At 31.6% G+C, this 21,985-nt stretch overlaps 2 protein-coding genes across 2 annotated transcripts; both read right to left on the bottom strand.

The window, feature by feature from the left end:
* LOC109329551 lies at positions 1,180-1,734 on the bottom strand. Its single transcript, XM_019563240.1, has one exon. The coding sequence runs from the start codon at positions 1,660-1,662 to the stop codon at positions 1,270-1,272; it is 393 nt and encodes a 130-aa protein (XP_019418785.1). The 5' UTR covers positions 1,663-1,734; the 3' UTR covers positions 1,180-1,269.
* LOC109329814 (protein transport protein Sec24-like At3g07100) lies at positions 9,275-20,394 on the bottom strand. Its single transcript, XM_019563656.1, has 14 exons — positions 20,290-20,394; positions 18,007-19,111; positions 17,781-17,919; positions 17,067-17,257; positions 15,339-15,446; positions 15,037-15,240; positions 13,957-14,188; positions 13,096-13,245; positions 12,815-12,971; positions 12,150-12,277; positions 11,733-12,055; positions 11,459-11,647; positions 10,767-11,004; positions 9,275-9,708 (listed from the first exon to the last, which is right to left on the bottom strand). Exons 2-13 carry the CDS (start codon positions 19,039-19,041, stop codon positions 10,774-10,776), a joined length of 3,087 nt encoding a protein of 1,028 aa, XP_019419201.1. The 5' UTR covers positions 19,042-19,111; positions 20,290-20,394; the 3' UTR covers positions 9,275-9,708; positions 10,767-10,773.

The raw sequence follows: 21,985 nt of genomic DNA, 5'->3' as shown, positions 1-21,985 counted from the left end.
TCGGGTCTAGGGTCGGGTCTAAGTTCAAAAAAGTGACCCGACTAATATTTAAGACCGGGTAAAGACAAACCTTAACTCTTCCCAACCTGACTCATGCTCACCCCTAGTTGTTTCCTTATTTTAACTTTCACTTTTCAATTCCACTTATTAATTATGAATTCAAGGAGACCTTCTTTCAACTTGGTCCTATGTGGTCCCATGTGTTCATTGCCTTACATCACCCATGCCATGCCCTTGTCGAGTTATCATTTACTCAATCATTTACTTGAGACCCATACCCTCCAACATGTGAATTTAAGGAAAGTTGTTACTTTTACTTTTATTAAAAAAGTATTATTTTATTGTATCTTGTTAAAAGGTCATATGATGTTGTTTTTTTCTCTTTAATTTTTATGTACTTCACTATTTACTATTTAGTATCATATTGACACACTAATTGGTAAATAATTGTTTTCTAAACATTTGGGTTGGAGGTACTAAATGTGTCTAATAATTTGTTAAAGGCTTTAATATGTTTGAATCCTGAAAATTGATTGAGTTTTAGTTTTGTCCATTATTTTTTTTATTTTTTTACCTATGTTGGTTCGTTAAATGATTAAAAAATTTAATCTGAAAGAGCAGCAGGAGATAAATTGTGAAGCATTTGAGAGTTTAAGCTCTAACAATTATATAATTTTCCCATCCCTTCTCTTAAAAATTTTTGCCTATAAAAATATTAAAAATTTAGTTTTAATATCTAATGATATGACTAAACCCCATGCATCATATTAGATTTTATTAATTGCTGAAATGGTTAATTATGGTGTTAAGACTCACTTAAGTCAAGATAGAGTAAAATAAATCCAACAAGACGTTATTCTAGTAGTATAAGACTCCACTAAATTTCCAAAAAAACCAAAAGGATCAAAGATTCGATTCTTGCGATCGACAATCATTGAGAAAGGCAAACACACATTCCGAGTAAGATTAGTCTTTTACTCATAGACTGAAGGGGTACAAAAAAGTAAAACAAAATTATTGGAATATTGAAGGAATAAAACTAGTCAATAATGAATATTCTAGTTGCTAAACCCAAACTAAATCAAGTGCCAAAATCACAATTATCCTTCATGTTTTGTAAACATAGAGAGTGAAAATGACAGATAAATAAATAAGCACATGGAAAATACCTCCACAATTAATGAATCATGATTTCCCTTTCCATGGTACAAATTTATATAGAAATATCATTGAAAACTAGATTAATTACTAACACAATCTTAATCAATCTCATAAACAAAGATTTAAGTTTAAATTATCACTTCCAGCTTTTTCTTTAACTTGAGTTTCAGCTTCTGGTGCCACTGCTACACTAGTTCCTCCTCCTTGAAAATATTCTTTCTCTTTCTCTCTCTCAGAAGAACTTGAATGTTGAGTAATTGAAACATTGCTCCTTCTAAATTCTCCATAATCAATGAAATCTTCTGGTTGAAACTTTGGGATCCAAGTACCCTTTGCTTTCTCATAATCATTTTCAACCTTCTTATCCATTATTTTCTCCTTAGAAAGTAGATCAAGTACATCTTTTGTGCTCTTTACCAAAGCAAAGAACTTCTCCATCTTCTTATCCTCATCATTTTCTTCTTCATTCTCTATCTTTCTCTTCCTTTTTTCTCCATCCATGATGCTTAATAAATATCTTAACACACTATACCTAAGAGCATATATATAGAAATTAAAAGAAGAAATAATACATAGAAGACTTAGGGGCTAGTGAGGTAGTTTACTATATACTATATATAATGAATATATAATGAGAGGAGAAAGAGAATATGGGAAAATATTAATAAGTTCAAACTCATTTCCTATTCTTTTTTTCTTTCCCTATACCAATTAATATATTATTCCATGTATTGGAGAGTGAGTTTCTTTTAAGTTGTGAACCATATCATGTGATGCGATTACAATATTATAGTTATGGTGACTGTCATACCTGCAATTACAAAATAATATTGATGTGGTCATAATATAATTGTATTAGATTTCATTTAAACTGCATTAGTCCACACCCGATTACATCGAATTGAAAATTATTTTTTTAATCACATAAAATTCACATTGCAATGACCATATGGTTATCGCAATAACCTCAATTACAATAAGTGTGAACACAAATGTGATTGTATCTGTAATTTAAAACATTATTCTTTAATAGATAATATCCTAGAAAAAGAGAGAACTATAGTGAAGGGAGCAACATGTGAATAAGGATTTCAACAAGTTCTGAACCCACTAATAATGTAGAAGACTTTGCTACATATATTCAACATACAAGAAGAATGAAAATTTTCTTTCTCGCATAATATTTCTATTTGTGTCTTAGACCAATTAAAATGTGTTATTTTATAGAGATTTTTTTTTTACAGAAAACATAAATTAATATTTTATATTATTTAGTATTACTTTATTGAATAGAAATAAAGTAAATTACACTGACCCCTGAGTTTTAGTGAAATTACACAAACTACCCCTCACTTTTTTACACTTACACAAATTTTCCCTAATTTTTATACTTTCATTACACTGATCAGCCCTGCATAAGAAACAAGTGTAATCTTTTAAACAAAAAATGTGATAAATGCAATTAAGTTAAACAAAACATGATATATTGTGGAGAAAAGTCCAAATAATATACGAGTCAATATTTATTTATTATTTTTGGTTCGTTACACTATATTATAAGAGCGATTTAAACAATATTTCTTTAGAATTGTTGATGCATTTTGTAACAAAAAATAATAAATATACATTGATTTGTATATTATTTAGACTTGTCTACACAATATATCATATTTTGTTCAACTTAATTGCATTTATCATATTTTTTGTTTAAAAATTACACTTATTTCTTATTCAGTGTAATGAAAGTATAAAAATTATGGGAGATTTGTGTAGGTGTAGAAAAGTGAAGAATGATTTATGTAATTTTACTAAAACTCAGGGGGTATCAGTATAATTTATTTATAGAAATATGGACATAATCCTTTTAGGATATAGGATCCTGGATAAACATACAAGCCTATGTTTATGATTGACTAGCATAAATAGCTCATCAGTATTGCACAAGATTGCCCCTCATGCTTGAAATAAATATTAATGAAAGTAAGGATAGGATGGTAATTTCAATAAAAAGGAAAAATATCTACAAGCACTTTGTTAGGATTGAGTGAGCTCAAGCATATGGAAATCTTCATCCATTAATTAAAGCATTTTCTGAGACAGTGAAGAATAATATAAAAAGGCTTAATATTATATTAATATTATATTTTTACTCAAAACGTTAAGACATTAATTTTGTTAATGATGAATATTTTTACACTTATTTATATATATATATATATTATTTAACTCAATCATACCCCTTCTCACATGGATACTTCTTTACTACATCATTTACATTTTAAAGTACCTAACACACTTAGAATTCAAAACGTCTATAAACACTTTAGACTAACATAAGCTTATATGAATGTTAAAGTATTTCATATATTAAATCTAAATAAATTTATATAGACTGATGTGTGTATATTTGTATTGGAAATTGATTATTTAATGTACATTAATAATTAAAAATAGGTTATTTTAATGCATTATTTCCATAATGACTTAACCAGCCCCTCACTGCACTCATTAACAGAACCTTTATTTTTTACCAACAAACTTTAATGAGTTTGACTATAAAGTTCTTTTAAGTTAAACATATCTACCGATTTAAGAAGTGTTTATAAAATACTTAATTATAACTTATTCATTACTGAGATTTTTACATTGGCAAAAAATTCATATGCATATATTACTTTAGAGTATAGGTCTAAATCAAATTCTTGATGTTTAAGTGTCGGTTTTAGACTTAGTTCTATAATAAGTAATGAAGTTGTTGCTTGAAAGCAACAAACATATCAATGCATCTTGCGTCTTACCATAACCTAATATTTCCATCATATAAAATAAGACTTAAATTTCTATCGACCGACTATATAAGAGTTTTTCACATTATCAATAAATTATTCATTATTTATATGTGATATGTATAAATTTTTGTACTAACTGTATATAAATATTATACTCTATCTTTTTTATAATAATAAGGATAATTTTTACTTTTTAGGTAAGAAATCATTTTAATATATATATAATTGTTTCTGTCGACAAGTATCGCTTCAATAATATAACAAAGATGAATCAAATTAATCATGTAAAACATGTTACACGGAATAAAATAGTATGTCTTGTCTATTTTATACAAATGATGTTGTGCATGCTGCAAGGAGATTGATTCACTCAAGGGAATATTTTATGTTGGTCACCCAATATGGACACAATGAATAATGACCTCAGAATAAAAAATTACCTGGAAAAAAGAAATTATTTATGTATTTATATTATAGGTATAAATATTTTTATGAACCAATACATTATTCCCTATTCATATATGTTATTTTTATTTAATATTTAATTATAGTTAATATATAAATAATGGTGAATACTCTACCAATATATAAAACTTTAACTTGATGTATATGTATATATATATATTAAAAATTGAATCATTTCTTAATCATGTGTCTCAAAACTATATCATCATCATATTGGAGTGAGTATATATGTGACATTTCATGTGTGAGAATAGGACAAATGGGATATTAGTTTAATAATGTTTGTAATGTGTGATGAATCTTGACCACAACTTTACGAGGTAGAGACCCATGATCTTCACAAAAATTGAGATCTGAAACTATTAAAATATACACGCATTCTAAAAAAAATGCATATTAATATTTTCTATACCAATTTCATTTATTAATTTAAAAAAAATAAAATATTTATGCACCGATTGTTTAGAGATTTATATACAGTTAATGTATTATTCATCGTTCATTTGAATTGTATTTTTTGAATAGTCAATAATAATTGAAAATAAATAATGGATGATACAATGTAAAAATTCTTATAATATAAATGTATTTATATATTTTTCTCTTACAATATTACAATATTGCACCTGCCCCTAAGAAGATTTGCTAGTGCTCACAACTAGAGATTTATTTCAGTACTAACTAGAACATATACAGTTCATGAAGCAATAAAAAGAAAAGAATAAAATTTCCAATTTCTAGTCTGAGTGCAAGTAAACCTAATTAACCAAATACCAATCTCCAATTTTCATAATAATCTTAATTTTTATGATGAATTGAACATAAACATTGATTTAATAACCATAAGTCACATTAATCAATAAACACGGTTACCAGAGTTAACAAAAATTGCAACCACTCTTAAACTTTATGTATTTTGCAAGAAGTTATTATAAATTATTTTTTGTTCTTAATTACTTTCCAAATTCTAATTGTTGGTGAAATTGATCTCTGCATAAAGATTATGATATTAAATTAATTGCAATGAATTTTTATTTTTTTGTCATGCATTTCATTTTAAATTCGAGTATTAGATCACTATTATTTAATTATATATATTAATATTGTTGTATAAATTATTTTTAACTCCTAAATTTATTTATCATCTTCTTCCCAATTATTTACATTTTGTTGACAATTTCTTCTGGATATCAATGATGACTAACATGTATTGTTACATTACTATTATCGTGGGCGTGATTGGAGCAATTTCCTTGTTGATCTACTAATAATTTAACAATATATTTATATATTGATCAATTTCAACAATTTATAAAGTTTAATGAGTAATTAAAAATAATAATTTATGATAACTATTTACAAAAAAATATATAAAATTTAGGAAAGCTTTATGTACTTTTCCAATATTAAATAGGGGACTTTAGAATATGAACAATAACCATTAGTTCTGGAAAAAAAAAGTTGGTTTCACTGAAGGGGCTTTTGATCATCGGTGAGTAGTATAATATCTACACGATTTTGAATTGTGATTAGGACTTATGACCACTGTAATTGCAAATATTCTTGTTATGTATATTTGAGGAAGTTGGATACTAAGAGATCGAGTATTGGATAAGATTGTGGTATGTGACTTTGTAAAATTTTACCGCTACGGATTTCAAAATTATTGTTTAAAAAATATAATAAATGTTGAAACTAATTTGGAGTTCACATTTTAGTATTGGATTTTCTAGTATTCGAGAAGATACGACTCTTATTTGAAGGTAAACTTTTTTGGAATTGAAAATTGATTTTTTAATGTGTTACCCGAATCCACATCTGTTGTCTCACTCATTGTGTCACTCAATATGCTAGTATATATGACTGACAAGAAAAATATTTAATAATTGCAATTTTAATTTATAATTTTTTCCAACTAATCACAAATAATGATACATAGAGTGATACAAAAAGTAGAACAACGGATGTGCTCTAGTAACCGGAACATAGTTCTGATACAAATATATCATTTTATTATTATTTGAAACTATACTACAATTTGCAACATGACATAGTCATGACTCATAATAATATTGCAATATTGCAGTTGGATCCCAAGATCTCATGATACAACCTTAAGTCTAGAATCATTATTGTGAGGACCAGGACCACTTGACATTAATGAGGGAAACAGGATCAGATTTGTACATATTCATGGTGTAGGCATGGACAAACTTTTATACAATGAGGTTCTCAACTCAACCAAATTCTCTCACAAAAAAAATGATAAATTAATGATTTAAAATTAAACGATTTATTTTAAATCGGAGAAATAATTGAGTTGATTAGTTATAGATTATATAATAATCATCAATGACGAGCTACATGAAGTCGAGGTGCATACATGCACACTTCGGGAAAAAATAAATACATTACATTTATAATAAACATTTTTTTGCACACTTGATAATATAAAATTGTATCAATATCACTCGATTTATATCTTATTATGAAATATTTTGTAACTTGCTCACACTATCTATAGTATTGGATGGGCCACGAAAAATAATTTGTCATAGGTATGGATGTATGCAACAACAACTCATCTTGGTTGATGTGGTCCCAATAGTGCAATGAATGTAGGGATGATTCATGTGCCATATCCACAAAACAAACAAATAGTCTACATTTCAATTACTTGGATTCTACTCTTCTAATAAGAACAATATATGTTGAACATCAATAACAAATATGTATATGGGGACATCATAGGTGGGTGGGTCTCTTTTTTGTGATTAAAGTGAAAGGAGGAGAGTGAAAAATTAATCAAAAAAAGTATGAACAATGTTATATAGACATTGAAGTTTATAGATGATGAGTTTTGGCACAAAGTTAGGGTTGTTCATCTTATGATTTAAATTTTATAGGTTCAAATCCTGGAGACAATATCTTTCCTTACAAAGTTACTATATAAAGAGTCTTACTCATCCTACTAAGTAGGAAACTCATCACTGTTAGCCTAATGTAGTTTAAGGGGGCATGGGTCCTCTACACTATTGTCTAATACTAAATGTGAGATCCATAATGGGTTTGATGATTTTTTTTTTTAAAATTAAAATTTACACAATTAATTTTCTGGATTTGGTTTCAGAAAGTTAGGTGTGAGCAGTCTTATTCTTACAAGCAAATAAAATATTCTCCAAATTTAAATTCATGATCTACATTAGGCAAACTACTTTAGTTTATGTCTACTCATCTTTTTGTCAATGTCATGTGGAATGCAAACAAACATTACATCTTATTGTTAGAGCAATCACAATGATTGTTCTTAAGGTTGTTCTTAACGAAATAAGAACATTCTTACTTTGTTCTTCATTGTGTTGTTCTTATTTCCTGACTTTTGTTCTTAAATAAGAACAACTCTTGGTTGTTCTTAACCAAAGGAAAGTGAGAAGAGATGTATATGTTATGGGAAAAAGGTAAATGTTGTAGGAGCCAAACAATAATAAGAATGATGTTTGTCATTGTGAGAAAAAAATATACATGGTTCTTATTTGATGTTGAGTTGTAATAAATTATAAAATAATGTGTATAACCTAAATAAGAATAATAAAGTTGTTTGCTATCGGAGATGCTCTTAACTCTCGTTCAAATAGCTAGCTAGGTCAGAAACATCCCATCCCCAATAATGAGCCCATTCGTGTCACAGTATTATATTCGCTCATGTTAAACGTTTGGACCATCAGATTAACACAAGCACCATAAACACCTTAGTTAATGCACCCACCTATTCATATTAAGTACATCTTGGAGGAAGGTGAATTTTTTATACACGTGCTTTTTAAAAAGAGAATAAAATATCTTCTCATATCAGGAGATATGTTATCTCTTCTAACCAATAAAATCATGACATCTATTTAAACATTTTCTACAAAAATATTTCTAAAAACTAAAAATATGACATACATCATACTTTTTTCTACTGTATCTTGCATTGTACAGTTTAAAAACTTCAAATCTACATGTGAAGATATTTAGCTAGTACTCACTCCCATTGTCAATGAACAATGTACTTACTCAAATATACTATTATGACCCATTAGTGCACTATTGTGTGCATATATGTTATGAGCTCAAGTTGCTAGTGTGCTCATAGTGATCTAAAGTTAAGACATCAAATGAGCTCATTTTTCTATTTAGTCTTGTTCTATGAAAGTAAATTTTATGGAATTAAGCTTGAGTACATGTACAACCCCCTTAGCTTCATTCATTACCAGCCCTAAATTGAAGGGTATCACCCTACATTTGGGCATCGGTTAATTTACACACAAATGTAGCATATTTACGCAAAATTTTCAATACATGGAAGTGTAATATATCAAGAAATGTTAACTTCAACATGTAAAATTGCCAACATGCCAAGGAGCAGAAAATAAGTGATGGGCTGACAAATTGGGTGAGGAAGATTTCGAAGTTTGGGCCTAGTAGGGAACAATAGAGCGATCTAAACTTACAAAATTGTTTATTAAATTAACATAAAAATGATGATTATAACAATAAATTAAGCCGGATTGATTTCGGGTTCATTTGCAAATTAGGTTTTGGAGGAAAAATAAAGGAAAAATGATGTTTTAGAATCATCTAACAAATATATTTCATGACTATCATATCTCTTATTTTCTTTAATTTTCTTCCGAAACTTAACTCGCAAATGAACATGAAGTGATAATACACATCTCCTTTTGGGTTACACTATATGACCTGTTAAAGAGGGGTTAACTGATAATTTAATTAGTATAGTACATCTAACTTAATTAGCACAATGCATATTTATTAAATGCTCTAAATTTATTCCAAAAAGAATTTGGGGATAAAGGAATAAGTTCCAAACTATAATAAATGTCATAATCAGAATAAATAATCTCCAGTAAACAAAATTCAAGAATTTCAGACTGAGTAGTGACATGTTATCTCTTCTCTCTGTCTACTATCTTTTTCTACAATGAATGAATCAACCATAAGATAACAACAAAACAAAACATGAAACTTTATGACAACTTTATCTCACAAAGAAACATAACAAGAAAAAAAAAGTTATTTCTTTCTCTCTCTAAAGACAGCAAAGCACGTTTGAAAATAAAAGATTATGGTAAAAAAAGTTCACCTAATTGATACACCCACGGGATGAACCAACAACATACCTAAAGCATCTTCTCACAAATCACGACCAATTTAGCCAAGTCAAGAATCCACGCTCAGCACCAATGCACAATGTAGAAAATGATGGTCCTCACTTAGGAAAGGGATAACAAGCCCTGACAAAAACACTGCTTATTTAGCCTCAGAATCTATCGAAGGGGAATCAGTTATAAAATAGATGTATGATTAATTGATTATGTTTAAAACACTATACTCTCTCAAAAATGAAATAGTGGCTCACATTATCATCAAATACACACCCTGCACTCAAGCTACCTATGAAGCTCGGATACTTCAATAATCTTCACGTATTCATGTCCGACACTGATACTCTCCAATAATTCATCGATACGTATCCATAACGTATCAAAATTATATTTTTGAAAAATAAATAATTTATAAATCCGATACTTTCCTGATACTCTTATACTTCCTTTGGTTTAAGGAAGAAAAAGGTATGAGAGAAGTTAAGAAGATAAAGTATAAGCAGAGAGAATAAAGTGAGAAAGATAGTGAATTTAAAGGGTTGTTTGGTATGAGAGAAAAAAGAAAGAGAGAAAAGAGAAAGAGATGAATTTTTGCATAAATTGACAATAGTACCCTTGTTATATTAATTTTAATTTTTGGAAGAGATTTTGAAGAGTAAAATTGTATTTTACAACTACAACCCACTTCTCTATCTTCTTATCTTCTTTCCTCTTAAAATCATATCAATCAAACAAGGGCTTAAAATATTTTCCCAATACCTAATAGACACCCAGAATACCACACAATAGTATTTTAAAAGAGAGAAAGACATAACACGATCAATTAAGTAGAAGAAAGAAATATAATATACAATCTTCTAAGTGGACTTATAGCAAGAGAAATAAAACAAAACACACGCATTGAATAGAGAATTAATAGGAAATGCATATATATATATATATATATATATATATATAAATGTTTATTATGTTTTATAGATTTTATGTACATATTTTATATGCATACCCCAAACGTATTGTACCCAAATATATTTTATACCCGTATCCGTATCGGTGCTTCATAGCTAGCTACTAAAACAAAAAACAAAGTTCCACTTGAACTTTAAGGACAGTGGCTACAAACACGATATTTATTTTAGACTCCATGATTAAGTTAAAGTTGCTGATAAAATATTATAATCAGTACCTAGTTATTAGGATTGCTGCACTTGTCGTGATATCTGTATCATCCAATCAGCATACCCACTGTTACCACCCATCTGGTCCTCAACAAGGTTTGCAAGAAGAAGGAATCCTTCTCTGGGTTGTTCACCTTGCCTCACAAGGTGGGACAACTGGTAATATGCACGATCAGAGCTTCTTAATTTCTCGAGTACCGTTATCAGCCTCCTTGACATTTCATTATCATGCTCACTCAAAGTAGCCTAACAAAGGAAACAAAACATACAACACCGGACAGATTTCAAATTCCGTTCAAAAAGACATACAGGATTAGAGGAATACATCAGAAACATCTCTACTCTACCACATATAAGTCAACTTTACAAAACAAAACTTGTGAATAAACTTGGTAAACATATGACTTTCACAAAAACTCAACCCATGAATGAAATGTTTTATCTTGAAGATGATGATCATAGAATTTTATATTAATCATAACTATTTCATACTTGATATCTTAAAGATAACAACATTGTTTTCAGTTTAAATCCGCGATAAAATTGGCAAGCAAGACCAATATGATACGATACACACACAAGACACAACCAACGCAAATATGGAATAGAGAAGAAAAAATTGGAAGAAAAAAATGATGTCCTTAGTGCCAAAAAAACACCTATTATGAGCCCATTTTTGTACTACATGAATATACAATACCTTTGATAATTCTGCGGCAAAGTCTGCCCCGAGTAACTTCTTAGCTATATCAGGTGAAATCACCCTTCCAAACCATATGATGAACCGGAAGCCATCATCAAATATATAAAGACCCCTAGAATCCAAGTTCTCCCCACTCAAAGGTATCCTTCTCTCAATACTTTTCAAGTCATCAGCCTGTACAGATGCCTGGAAACCGTACAAGCAGAAATAATTCAAGCAGCTGACAAACTAACCATTTTATTGGTAACTTTTCAAAGGCAGTGATGTATACCTTCAGGAGATATTCATCAACTCGAATCAAGCTAGGATAGAGAAGTTTTAACAGTGTTTTTATTGGTACAGTCATCATTGTGTGTCCTGCTGCACATCGTTCATCCACTGGAGCATCTCCATACCCTCCACGGAGAGGCGTTGATCTACAGAGAGCTAGTCCATACAGTGGTAGGAACTTTAAAGACTCGGGATATATCATCCTGTTGCCCAAGCGGTGTTGCACAGCATACAGGTTTCTATATTCTTTGAGGGCTTTCACAATTCTTAGTTGCACCGCACTCCGTGCATCTTCAAGTTTTTGGGACAGTGTTTTCTCAATTGCTGCAAGTATGAAGCAAGTGTTAAAGAAGATGAAAGCAACTATGGTCGATAACCGAATATGAATTCCTTATAAAAGAAGTCATGTTTACACTACCTAGCCTACTAAACAGAGATACAATTGCACCAGTATCAGCCAGACGATACATCTCTCCCAAGTCTGTAACTACTGGAACTGCCATTGTGTGTACTCTGATACGCCTTTCTCCGCAAGATGCAGTATATCTATCTTGTTGTTAGGGATGCAAACCATTTACAAAAAAAAAACTCATTCTACATATCATGACTAAACAAACTTAACTGAATATCAACATAAATGTCAAAAAGTGGAGAAGAAGAAGTAAAAACAATCATGATAAGATGCTCCAAATGTTATTTGAAATAAGCAAATAAAAGCACATTATTATATTTTGTGGTGGTTTCATGCGCAACGCCAAAAAAGAAGCAAAGAAAAGAAGATGCAAGCACTTTTTAGAAACATCTGACTTTCCAATGATAGCATCTCAGACAGAGATAATATATTTTTTACCTTTTTAGGGGGTGGGAGATAATTTAACAATATTCCAATTGTTAAAGTGAACCTCTTAATACTAAATAAGAGTCCAATGATTAACATAGATGCCTATATAGTAAGAAATTAAGAATGTCATTATGTTTCAATTTTTATTAGTAGTATCATAAAACATGACTAAAAATCATAATAAATAATTAAACTTGTCCACGTATTTGAACTCATCTCAAGAATTATTGAAGAAAGGATACAGCAATGCAACTTGGAAATATTGTGTCTGAGTGGTCAACAGTGTCTCTTCAAGAGATAACTGCATGGCGAATGCTTTATCAGAATCTACGGCTGGAAGTGCTAACAAATCAGTGGACCTTAGCATAAAGTTTCCATGATAAGTTGTGAAGCGAACACCTAGAAACAAAAATAATTATCAGCAATTGTATGTGCACCTAGATATATGTATGTTGCAAGACATGGCAGACACACAAAAAAGGAGACAGGGTAAGAACTTTAAAGACATAATAAACCCACAGACCTTTTGCACATCTAATGCGCATTACAGCTTCCCATGCAGTTTCTCTGGTAAGGTCTCTTCTTAACTCATATCTCAATTTCTCCCCATGAATGGCTGATTGGAAAGCTGGATAGTAATACACTTGACCGGCAGTATACTTTGCCAGAGTTCCTAGATAGACAACAAATTATAAATACATAATTCAACTTGTCACACATAAGATAATTAGCATACAAGACTATGTGCTTAGAAAGCCACTTAAGCTGAGAACCAAATCAAACAGATTACAGGGGGAACATGCACACATTATTTTAAGATAATAACTATACATCCATAAACTGCTAATTCCAATTAAGCATTTACAGTCCAGTAGGGAAGGGAAGGAGGGAGATAACCCTTTAGGCAAACACATCCTTGAGTGACACACTGAGTTGATATTCCACAAATCTTTAATCACAACACCATCAAGGGAAAATCTAGCAGTCATTCAATTAGATTTATTCAATGGTCTAAATAAAGTGATTAACTAATTCTTCACAATGTAGAACTCTTAAAAAAGGATACCAAAAGTTAGCCTGTCATATATCAATTACAGAGTGCAGACTGTGTATGTGCAATAAAAAGATACTCCGGGATATTAATTTACAAGGTTTTAATACCCCAAAAGCATGTTAAAATAAACACGGGACCATGTCACCTAAGCAAATTTTAACATACTTAGTTAAAGTCCATAAATCATGGTGACAAGTCATGTCATAAAAAAATATTGTGTCAACAAAGAATCTGCAGATATATAAATGGAAAGTCTTCTAAACCAAAGCATCAGGTTTCACACTTTAAGAGTATGGCATGGTGAAGTTAGAAAAAATTGTAAAATTTTACCTAAGGACGCTATGTCAGTGTACTTATCACTGAATGCATACACATTTGCTGAGATTTGGTATTTAGAAAACTCAGCAGCCATTTGCTTATAAAATGGATCCTCCGGCAATCTCAACCCATGCTCTTTATCTGTACCATAAACACGAGAATCGTCTCCACGTAATTTCAAGCGGCCAATACCAAGAGATGGCAGTGAGTTTTGAAAAATCAACAATTTTCCTCCCAGTTGACTCTGCACAGAGGTATGAAAAGGTTGCAACTTACAAATAATGTAATGCATAATGAAACAAAAGTGTTAAATGCACAGGAAAGCATGCAATGAAATTCAACAAATTCCAGTGAATAGTGTCCCCTTAAGTTCGGATGTCTGTAGGTCCCACTGTTCTGCATGTGAATTGCCTCCCAGTGGTCTGATTGATTCAGTGACTATTGCAGTTCAGTGTGGCCAGCAATACTCTAAGCCCCATTTGGATCTTGGATTTGTAAATGTATGATGTTAAATACTTAAACCTAAAATATGCCAATTTGGGGAGTATGCACTTTGTTGTTTTATCATCTAAACCCTAAGCCCTTAAAATACCAAACATATGGGCAATTTTACTTGCTTCAAAAATACCCAGCACAAGCTTTCACTGACTGGAGTAAAGTGCCTTGTCAAAATATCACAATTCTATAAATAGGGCCATCCAGTTCCAACTATCATTTCTTTTGTCTTCTTAGTTAGATTAAGAAATTTAAATAAAAAAATATAATAAACTACCACAGGTCTTAATCCAATTCCTACCATAATTCTTTATAGATTTTAAATTTTCTGGAACCAACAGAGCTGAAATTTTTTAAAGTGCATTACAACATTCCTTCCAATTATTGTTAAAACTTAATCCTTGGTGAAAACTAAGTTTGCATTCGCAACACTCAATATCACTGATCCAATCATTCTCAGATGAAATGAATCAGATAAATTGTGTGACTTAGTTTCAATTAATAGCAAATTATATCCAATTTGATGGGGAAAAACTAGCATAAATTAACATATTGTAATAAAATTCACTGCAGAAAATTGAAAAGGGACAAACATACCATAACCATAAATGCAGCTTTAAGAGCAGGACCGAAAGCTGATTCCAAATTAACATTGTCCTGGAACATAGATGGTAAACTATCTAGGAAGTTTTCTACCACACTTCTTGATTCAGACAAGTTAACAAGAAGATCATCTGGCAGCGGAATAAATATGTCATCCAAATCTGAGACCACCAACATCTGCGGCTGTGTCAAAGATGACTGCAAAACACAGGACATGGAACAATCAAAATAAAATTTGGCAAATTAAGGGGAAAATGAAGATATATTAACAATGTAAGTCTAATAGTACTGCATACCTTCATATTGTAGAAATGTATTGTGCTGTCAAAAGTTGCAAACCCTATTTGAGTTCTTGGAAAGCCAGGCAGCTCGTCTAAGCATGACTTTATTGTTTGGGCCACGACCTACATTAACAATAACATCACAATATCATAATAAATTGCATGTTTGGATAATACCCACAGATGCATCCTGAAGCTGAAATTTCATCATTTGCACAGTGGAAAAAAAATTTGGACCGAAGTGAATGTTCAGTAACCCCAAATGCAAAATGCATTTCTATAACCCGAAGTTGACCAGAAAGATATTTTCTGGTAAGTAAATGTTACTCTGGGCAAAAACAAAATTGATTGATAGCAAAAGAATTTGCTAAGAAGGAGTATTACAAGAGAGGAGGATTGGATATCCTATCAAACAAATCCATAAAGGAAACACCTCTAAAGAAGCCAAGGGCTGAACAATACAAACAAACCATAAAAATGACCCTATCCAAGATGTTAATTATAGATGAAGAAGTTCCCATGAAGATTCTGGCATTTCTTTCCAACCAGAGGCACCAAAGCACAGCAAACAGAGCATAAAGCCAAAGAATTTTAGCATCTTTACAGAAGCCAGAGCCTATAAAATTAGTGAGAAGAAACTAATATAAATCCTTATGGCAAACCAAGTCCTGTCCAAAGATTCCAAAAAGAGTCCGCAGCTGAACTATGAAAATAGAGATGACTTCTGTTTTACAATCTATAACAGCACATCAAACACATATTAAGAAATAATCAGTGAGAGGTACTCGCTTTTGTAAGTGTCATTAGTGTTAATCTTGTTAACAATAGCAGTCCAGACAAAAAGTTAGAACTTGGGGGATGGATTTCCAGATGTCTTTATCCGATAGGAATCTATCTCTATTAGGCAATCTGATGAGGAATTGACAATGAGATTTGCAAGAAAGGACTTCTGGACAATCGAGAGACCATGCTCTGTTATCCTTGTCAGTGGAGAGTTGGACAGTTTCAACTTTCAAGCAAAAACCAAAAGGGACTCTGGTAACTTCTCCATCATGCAAATTCCTAAAGAAGTGAAAACTCCAAGAGAAACTGAAAGAAGAATACGAGTAAAAATGACATACAAGAACATTACAAAGAGAGGAGATCAGAAAAGGCCTTGGGTACACCTAGCAAGAGGAACATTTTTCCAACACAGGTATCTCCCCAGAACTCTGGGCATTTTCATTTTCAACATTTGACCATTGAATATAATTGGCCAATTTTATCCGTGCAATGTGCAAACAAAAATAAAGGTAGTAAAGTTTCTTTTGGTAAGCATTCTAACATAAAAATCAATCTTCAAAAAGTAACTATTTCATGATTTTTCTATACAAAAGAAATTCTATACAAATCACCTAAACATAATCACATATAATATGGGAATGCAAACACACAACCCCCAGATAGACATAATATATAAGCTCCACCAATTATTGTGAGCTACATTGAATTGCTCAAAGAATGAAAAAATGAATCCTTAAAATCATAAAAAAGAAACGATGTCTAAATTTGACAGAAAAAGAAAACCAAATTACCAAGCTCTTTAACGAGCAAAACACTTTCTTACCTAAATAAAGTTATCTCAGACAAAACACATTACAATACACTCTTGTTTAGGGTAGCTGAGATCAAAATTTAACAAATGCATGCATCTTAGTAGAATGAAGTACAAGCTACACATTGTGCTAGAAGTAAAGTGCTTACCTCAATCATGCCACTTCTAACTGCAGATATAGAAACATCGATGAGGAAGAAATATACTGGGGGCATAGGAGGTCGCACCATATATTCAGCAGGGGCAACAAATTCTACAGTACCCTTTGTCAGCTCAGGTCGTTGATTCAAATCAACTCTTTTACCAGTGGCGTCTAATTGCGCATAATATTCACTAGGGACTGAGAAAAGGACTCTATATTAACATCATGAGAGATAATCTTCAATAAATGACAATATGCATGATATATTTTGATGCAAATAAGTAGCTTTCATCGGAGAAGTTCTTAATTATGAGTGCAGGTTACGTGTCTCATTTCATATTATAGCTGAGTTATGATCCACCTATCATGGTAGTAATAAACATTCAGCACAACTGACATGAACATGCAGATTCAGAAGGTCTGACAGCAAGTTTAGCCACCACGACACTGACAAGTTATTCCATGTTATAAAGGTAAATGGGCTGTGTATATGCATTCTTTTAACGACAGTCCCACTCGTTATATCCAATAGAACATGAACAATAGAGAAAATAATAAAATTTCAGAGCCACTAAGAAATTATTTTCCCATTACAAAAATGTGCTGGCTGAAGTTTTTGGTCACTTTAAAATAACATATTTGATATCTCCTAGTAATAGACTTGGTTCCTTCCGTTTTCTTACTGTAAAGCAAAGGAAGAAGCTATGAAAGTAAAAAGTACCATCATTAAGCAAGGTGCAGACATTGCAGCGGTACTTCCTTCCAGCTTCAGTAAATGTCATATATGGATTCACATATGTACGGCATCTTCTACAGCGTACAACACTAGCTGGTGCAAAACTAACTATAGGTATCTCTTCCTGAAAACAAAGAAGAGTGATGAACAAAGTAAAATAACAACACTAGTATATTACTGCTCAACAAAAAAGGGTAAAGAGACAACAAACCCCTTCAGGAGGTTCTGCAAGTGGGCATACAACTGCTCCAAGAGGCAGATGCCACCTTGAAGCTAAGGACTGGGAGCTAGGAATAGCATTGGTTGTGAGTCGTAGAAATCTGGGATGACAGTTTGCAGTATACATGTCGGCTAGATTGTTTGGTTCTACATCACCATCCAATGGCCTTGGAAGTTCTTTAGCATCAAATAATGTATCCATCGTCCCAGGACGAGTTTGCATTGTGAGTGAACTGAAGACTTCAGCCAAGCCCTGAGTGGAACCGATAGGGGGTCCAGATCCTAGCTGCTGTGCTGGATGGATGCCTAGTGGAGCAGCCATTGGAGGAGATGGAACATAGCCTCCTTGTCCTTGATGAGGTAGAAATGGAGAAGATGCCGTGGGCGGAACAGATCCATAATTTCCTTGATTAGCAGGGAACGAGGAATGCATAGGTGGAGGAGCTTGCATTTCTGTACCAGGCTGCTGACGGGCATATCCTGGAAAAGATGGCTGATACACGGGAGGAGGACCATTTGAACCCAAAGGCGCAGGAGTAGCACCTGGTGGGGGAGACCCCATTGGAACAAAAGGTGCCTGTGACTGAGGAGGAAGTGATGCTGGAAAAGCCGGCGCTTGATTTACAGGATGTTGGAATGATGGTTGCCCTATGATGGATGAAGCACGTGGTGGAGGTGCTTGTGGTGCTGTTGTAGAAAACTGCTGTCCTGGATAATGCTGGAAAGGCCCACCAGGTGGTGACACATTGGATGTTGGTGGAGGAGGAGGAGGCACTGATGGGTCATTAAACCTGCCCGGCGGTCCAGGTCTAAAACTGGGTAACCCTGGTCTCACCATAGGTCCTCCTGATAATGAAAATGGCGTAGAGGTCTGAGGAGGAGCAGGAGGAGTAGGTCGGAAAGAAGTAGGTTCTGATCCAGATGCTGGACCGGTGGACGAAAAAGGTGTCATAGTCTGTGCAGCAGCAAAAGGTGAGGAAGCAGGTCTTGCAGGGAAGCTCGAACGACCGGGATTTTCTGTCCCCATAGATTATTATCACACAATAACCCAATAACTTGGCTTATATTGAATAAAAAGCTTTATTCCATCACCAAGCCTGTCATAAAAAGCAATATGAATGTCATACATACCATGCTTGATAAAGCGAAGCAAAACAACCAAATGCACTACAATTCAGAGCTCATATAACACAGGTCAAACACACACAAATTGTAAGAGATCAAATGGTTTATAGAGATATGATGACCAATACTTGTAGATTACAGGATCCCACAATTTAAGTTATGTAAAAAACAATGATGTTTATTCCGTAATTTTACTTATGTTTTAGATTATAATTCCCAATACTTGTAGTACAGGATTAATTGACAACTAAAATGAGGTGCAAGTGAGAAGACATCATATAGGAAATAATCTTCCCAAGAGCAATGGTTACTCAATTTTGGATTATTTATCTTGTAGAACAAAGTTTGAAATTTTGCCTCATGATTATGCTAATTTTAGATGCAACTAATGAAATATATAGGATGTGCACTATACTCTAATGTTTTTGAGTAACTCCTTTTGGAGCAAAAATACCAAATAAACTATAAAAGTTTAGAAAACTATTTCAGATGGGGATAGAAAGAGAAATTCACTAACATAATGAAATCCTGATGATACAAGACTGAAAGATTAAGAATGAGGAATTCAAAGGCTGTGTGCTAATTGATAACTTAATCTTCCTTATTTTTTCCTTGATCCTAAATATATAGAGATCTCACTATTAGGAAGTTATAAAAAACGGCAGCCCGGTGCACAAGGCGCTCCCATCCAGTACGAATCGATATACACAACCTTACCCTACCTCAACAAGCAGAGAGGCAGGATTTCAACCCGGTCACGAGGCAACAACATTACCATTCCAATAAATCATTAAAATAAATTATAACATGAAAGAAGAGTGATCCCTGACAAATAATATAGCGATTTTAATGATTTAGCATGGCTCCCTAACTACGTTATTTATAGATTCATTTTATATGGTTCGCTAGTGTTGGATACATAATCGGTTAACAACAAATTGAAAAAACAGTAGCAAAATTCATATATGCATAGAAATACACATGTTAGGGTTCTAATTCAAAGTCATGAGAAGACTATAAGAATAAACGTAACATGTGATTTGTATAGTTTAGAGATATTACTGTGAAGTATGATAGATCGAGAAAAAGAATCAATCGAAAATTGAAAATTGAAATCGAGATCGGAAGAGAGAGAGAGAAGAACACTGACCGAGTTCCTGATTCGGATCGGAGACGGAGATGGTGAATGAATCGTAGTGTGTTGGATTTGAGTGATTACAAAAATGATTATTATAAGGTATAAGTTGTGTTTTTTGTATATGATTATGTGGTATTAAAAATTATATAAAAACAATTCAATATTTTAAAAATGTGAAATTTTGTTTTTTTTTAAGTGATTTCCTAATATAAGTTAGATGCTTAATTTATAAAAAATATATCTTATTTTGTTACTCATCTAAAGTGAAATGTGAGAGTACATGTGACTCAAATACTTAAAATTGCCATAAAAATTATCTATAATAGATGACATAAAAATATCTTAGTTTATATATATTGAGTTTTTTATTAGTTTGAGATTACATTTTTTATATAAGTTGTTTTTCTTGTATATTTTTCATTTTTTTTTTACCATTGTTCTTAATATTCAAGTCAATATTAATTATTTCTTTATCCATTATATTCTTACCCTTATTATTTTGGAGTGAGAGAGAAAATAATTGTGGAGTTAAGTGGAAGGATGAATTACAAAGGCATAATAGGATATATAATAACTTTTTTTTGTTAAAAAATGTATGACAATATAATAAGTGAAGTTTTTCATAATAAATTTTAATGTTTAAATTATATGATAAAAATTATCATACATTTAGTATGTATCATTATTCACCTAATACATATTTTTATAGATCAATTATTAAAAAGTATAAAGATAGATAATTGAACTTAAAAATTGTTGTGGATCAATAAATACTCGCTAGTCACATGAGTATACACAAATAAGTATGAGAATATCTTTGTTATCCCTCCATGTTGGGAATTGGACCCAAGACCTATTCAATAAGATTTAAAATTTAATCCCATTTTTTATTAAGTATAATATTTATGTATTGTCAGTGTATATATTTATACACATTGTTATATTATTTACTATTTATTTAGATTATTTTTTTGCAAAATTAATAATAATTAAATATAAATTATGAATAATACATTATCCTTATCTACTATATATTGTAGGTATATACCTATTTTTTCTCTTTTTTATTAGGCCATGAGGTAAATACAGTAAGCTTTTAGTTCTCTTCCATGTTTTTTACTCCATGAGCACACGAAGTGATAAATTTACACTTTTGTGACTAGGCTCACAAACCACATATGTATACTACAAAAACTAGTGTTTGCACACACAAAATGTAAAATGTGTAGTTTAATAATTGAGAAAATGATGTATATACTAATAGTGTATGAGTTTTATACACTATCATTACTAATTTATTACTTCTACATAGTATACCTTCGTAATATGATATAAGTGCATAAGATAAAAATTTGTATTTCCTAACTAAATTGCATAAACAAACATGGCAAATAAAAGATAAATCACAATTAATATGGAGAAATCCTACTTAAGACTACTTAGACAGACACATATGTAGTTGAATGTATGTTGTTATCATTGGCGAAATCCTCTTTAGTAGTGAACAATCCAATACTGGATCGTGAGACCCTCCGGTACTAAAATGTGAGGGTCCTCCAATATTTGATCCAGTTTCGCTTTAGATTTATTTGAGAAAGAGTAATGTTATATCCTCTACTAAATCTTCCTATCCACAAGAAAGTGGCACATGTCACTTATAAATCAATCATTAATAAATAAAGTATATTCTTATGACATATGTCATATT

Source organism: Lupinus angustifolius, chromosome LG16, assembly GCF_001865875.1.
Source record: "Lupinus angustifolius cultivar Tanjil chromosome LG16, LupAngTanjil_v1.0, whole genome shotgun sequence".
Classification (NCBI taxonomy): domain Eukaryota; kingdom Viridiplantae; phylum Streptophyta; class Magnoliopsida; order Fabales; family Fabaceae; genus Lupinus; species Lupinus angustifolius.
This window is presented reverse-complemented; position numbering and strand designations above follow the sequence as displayed.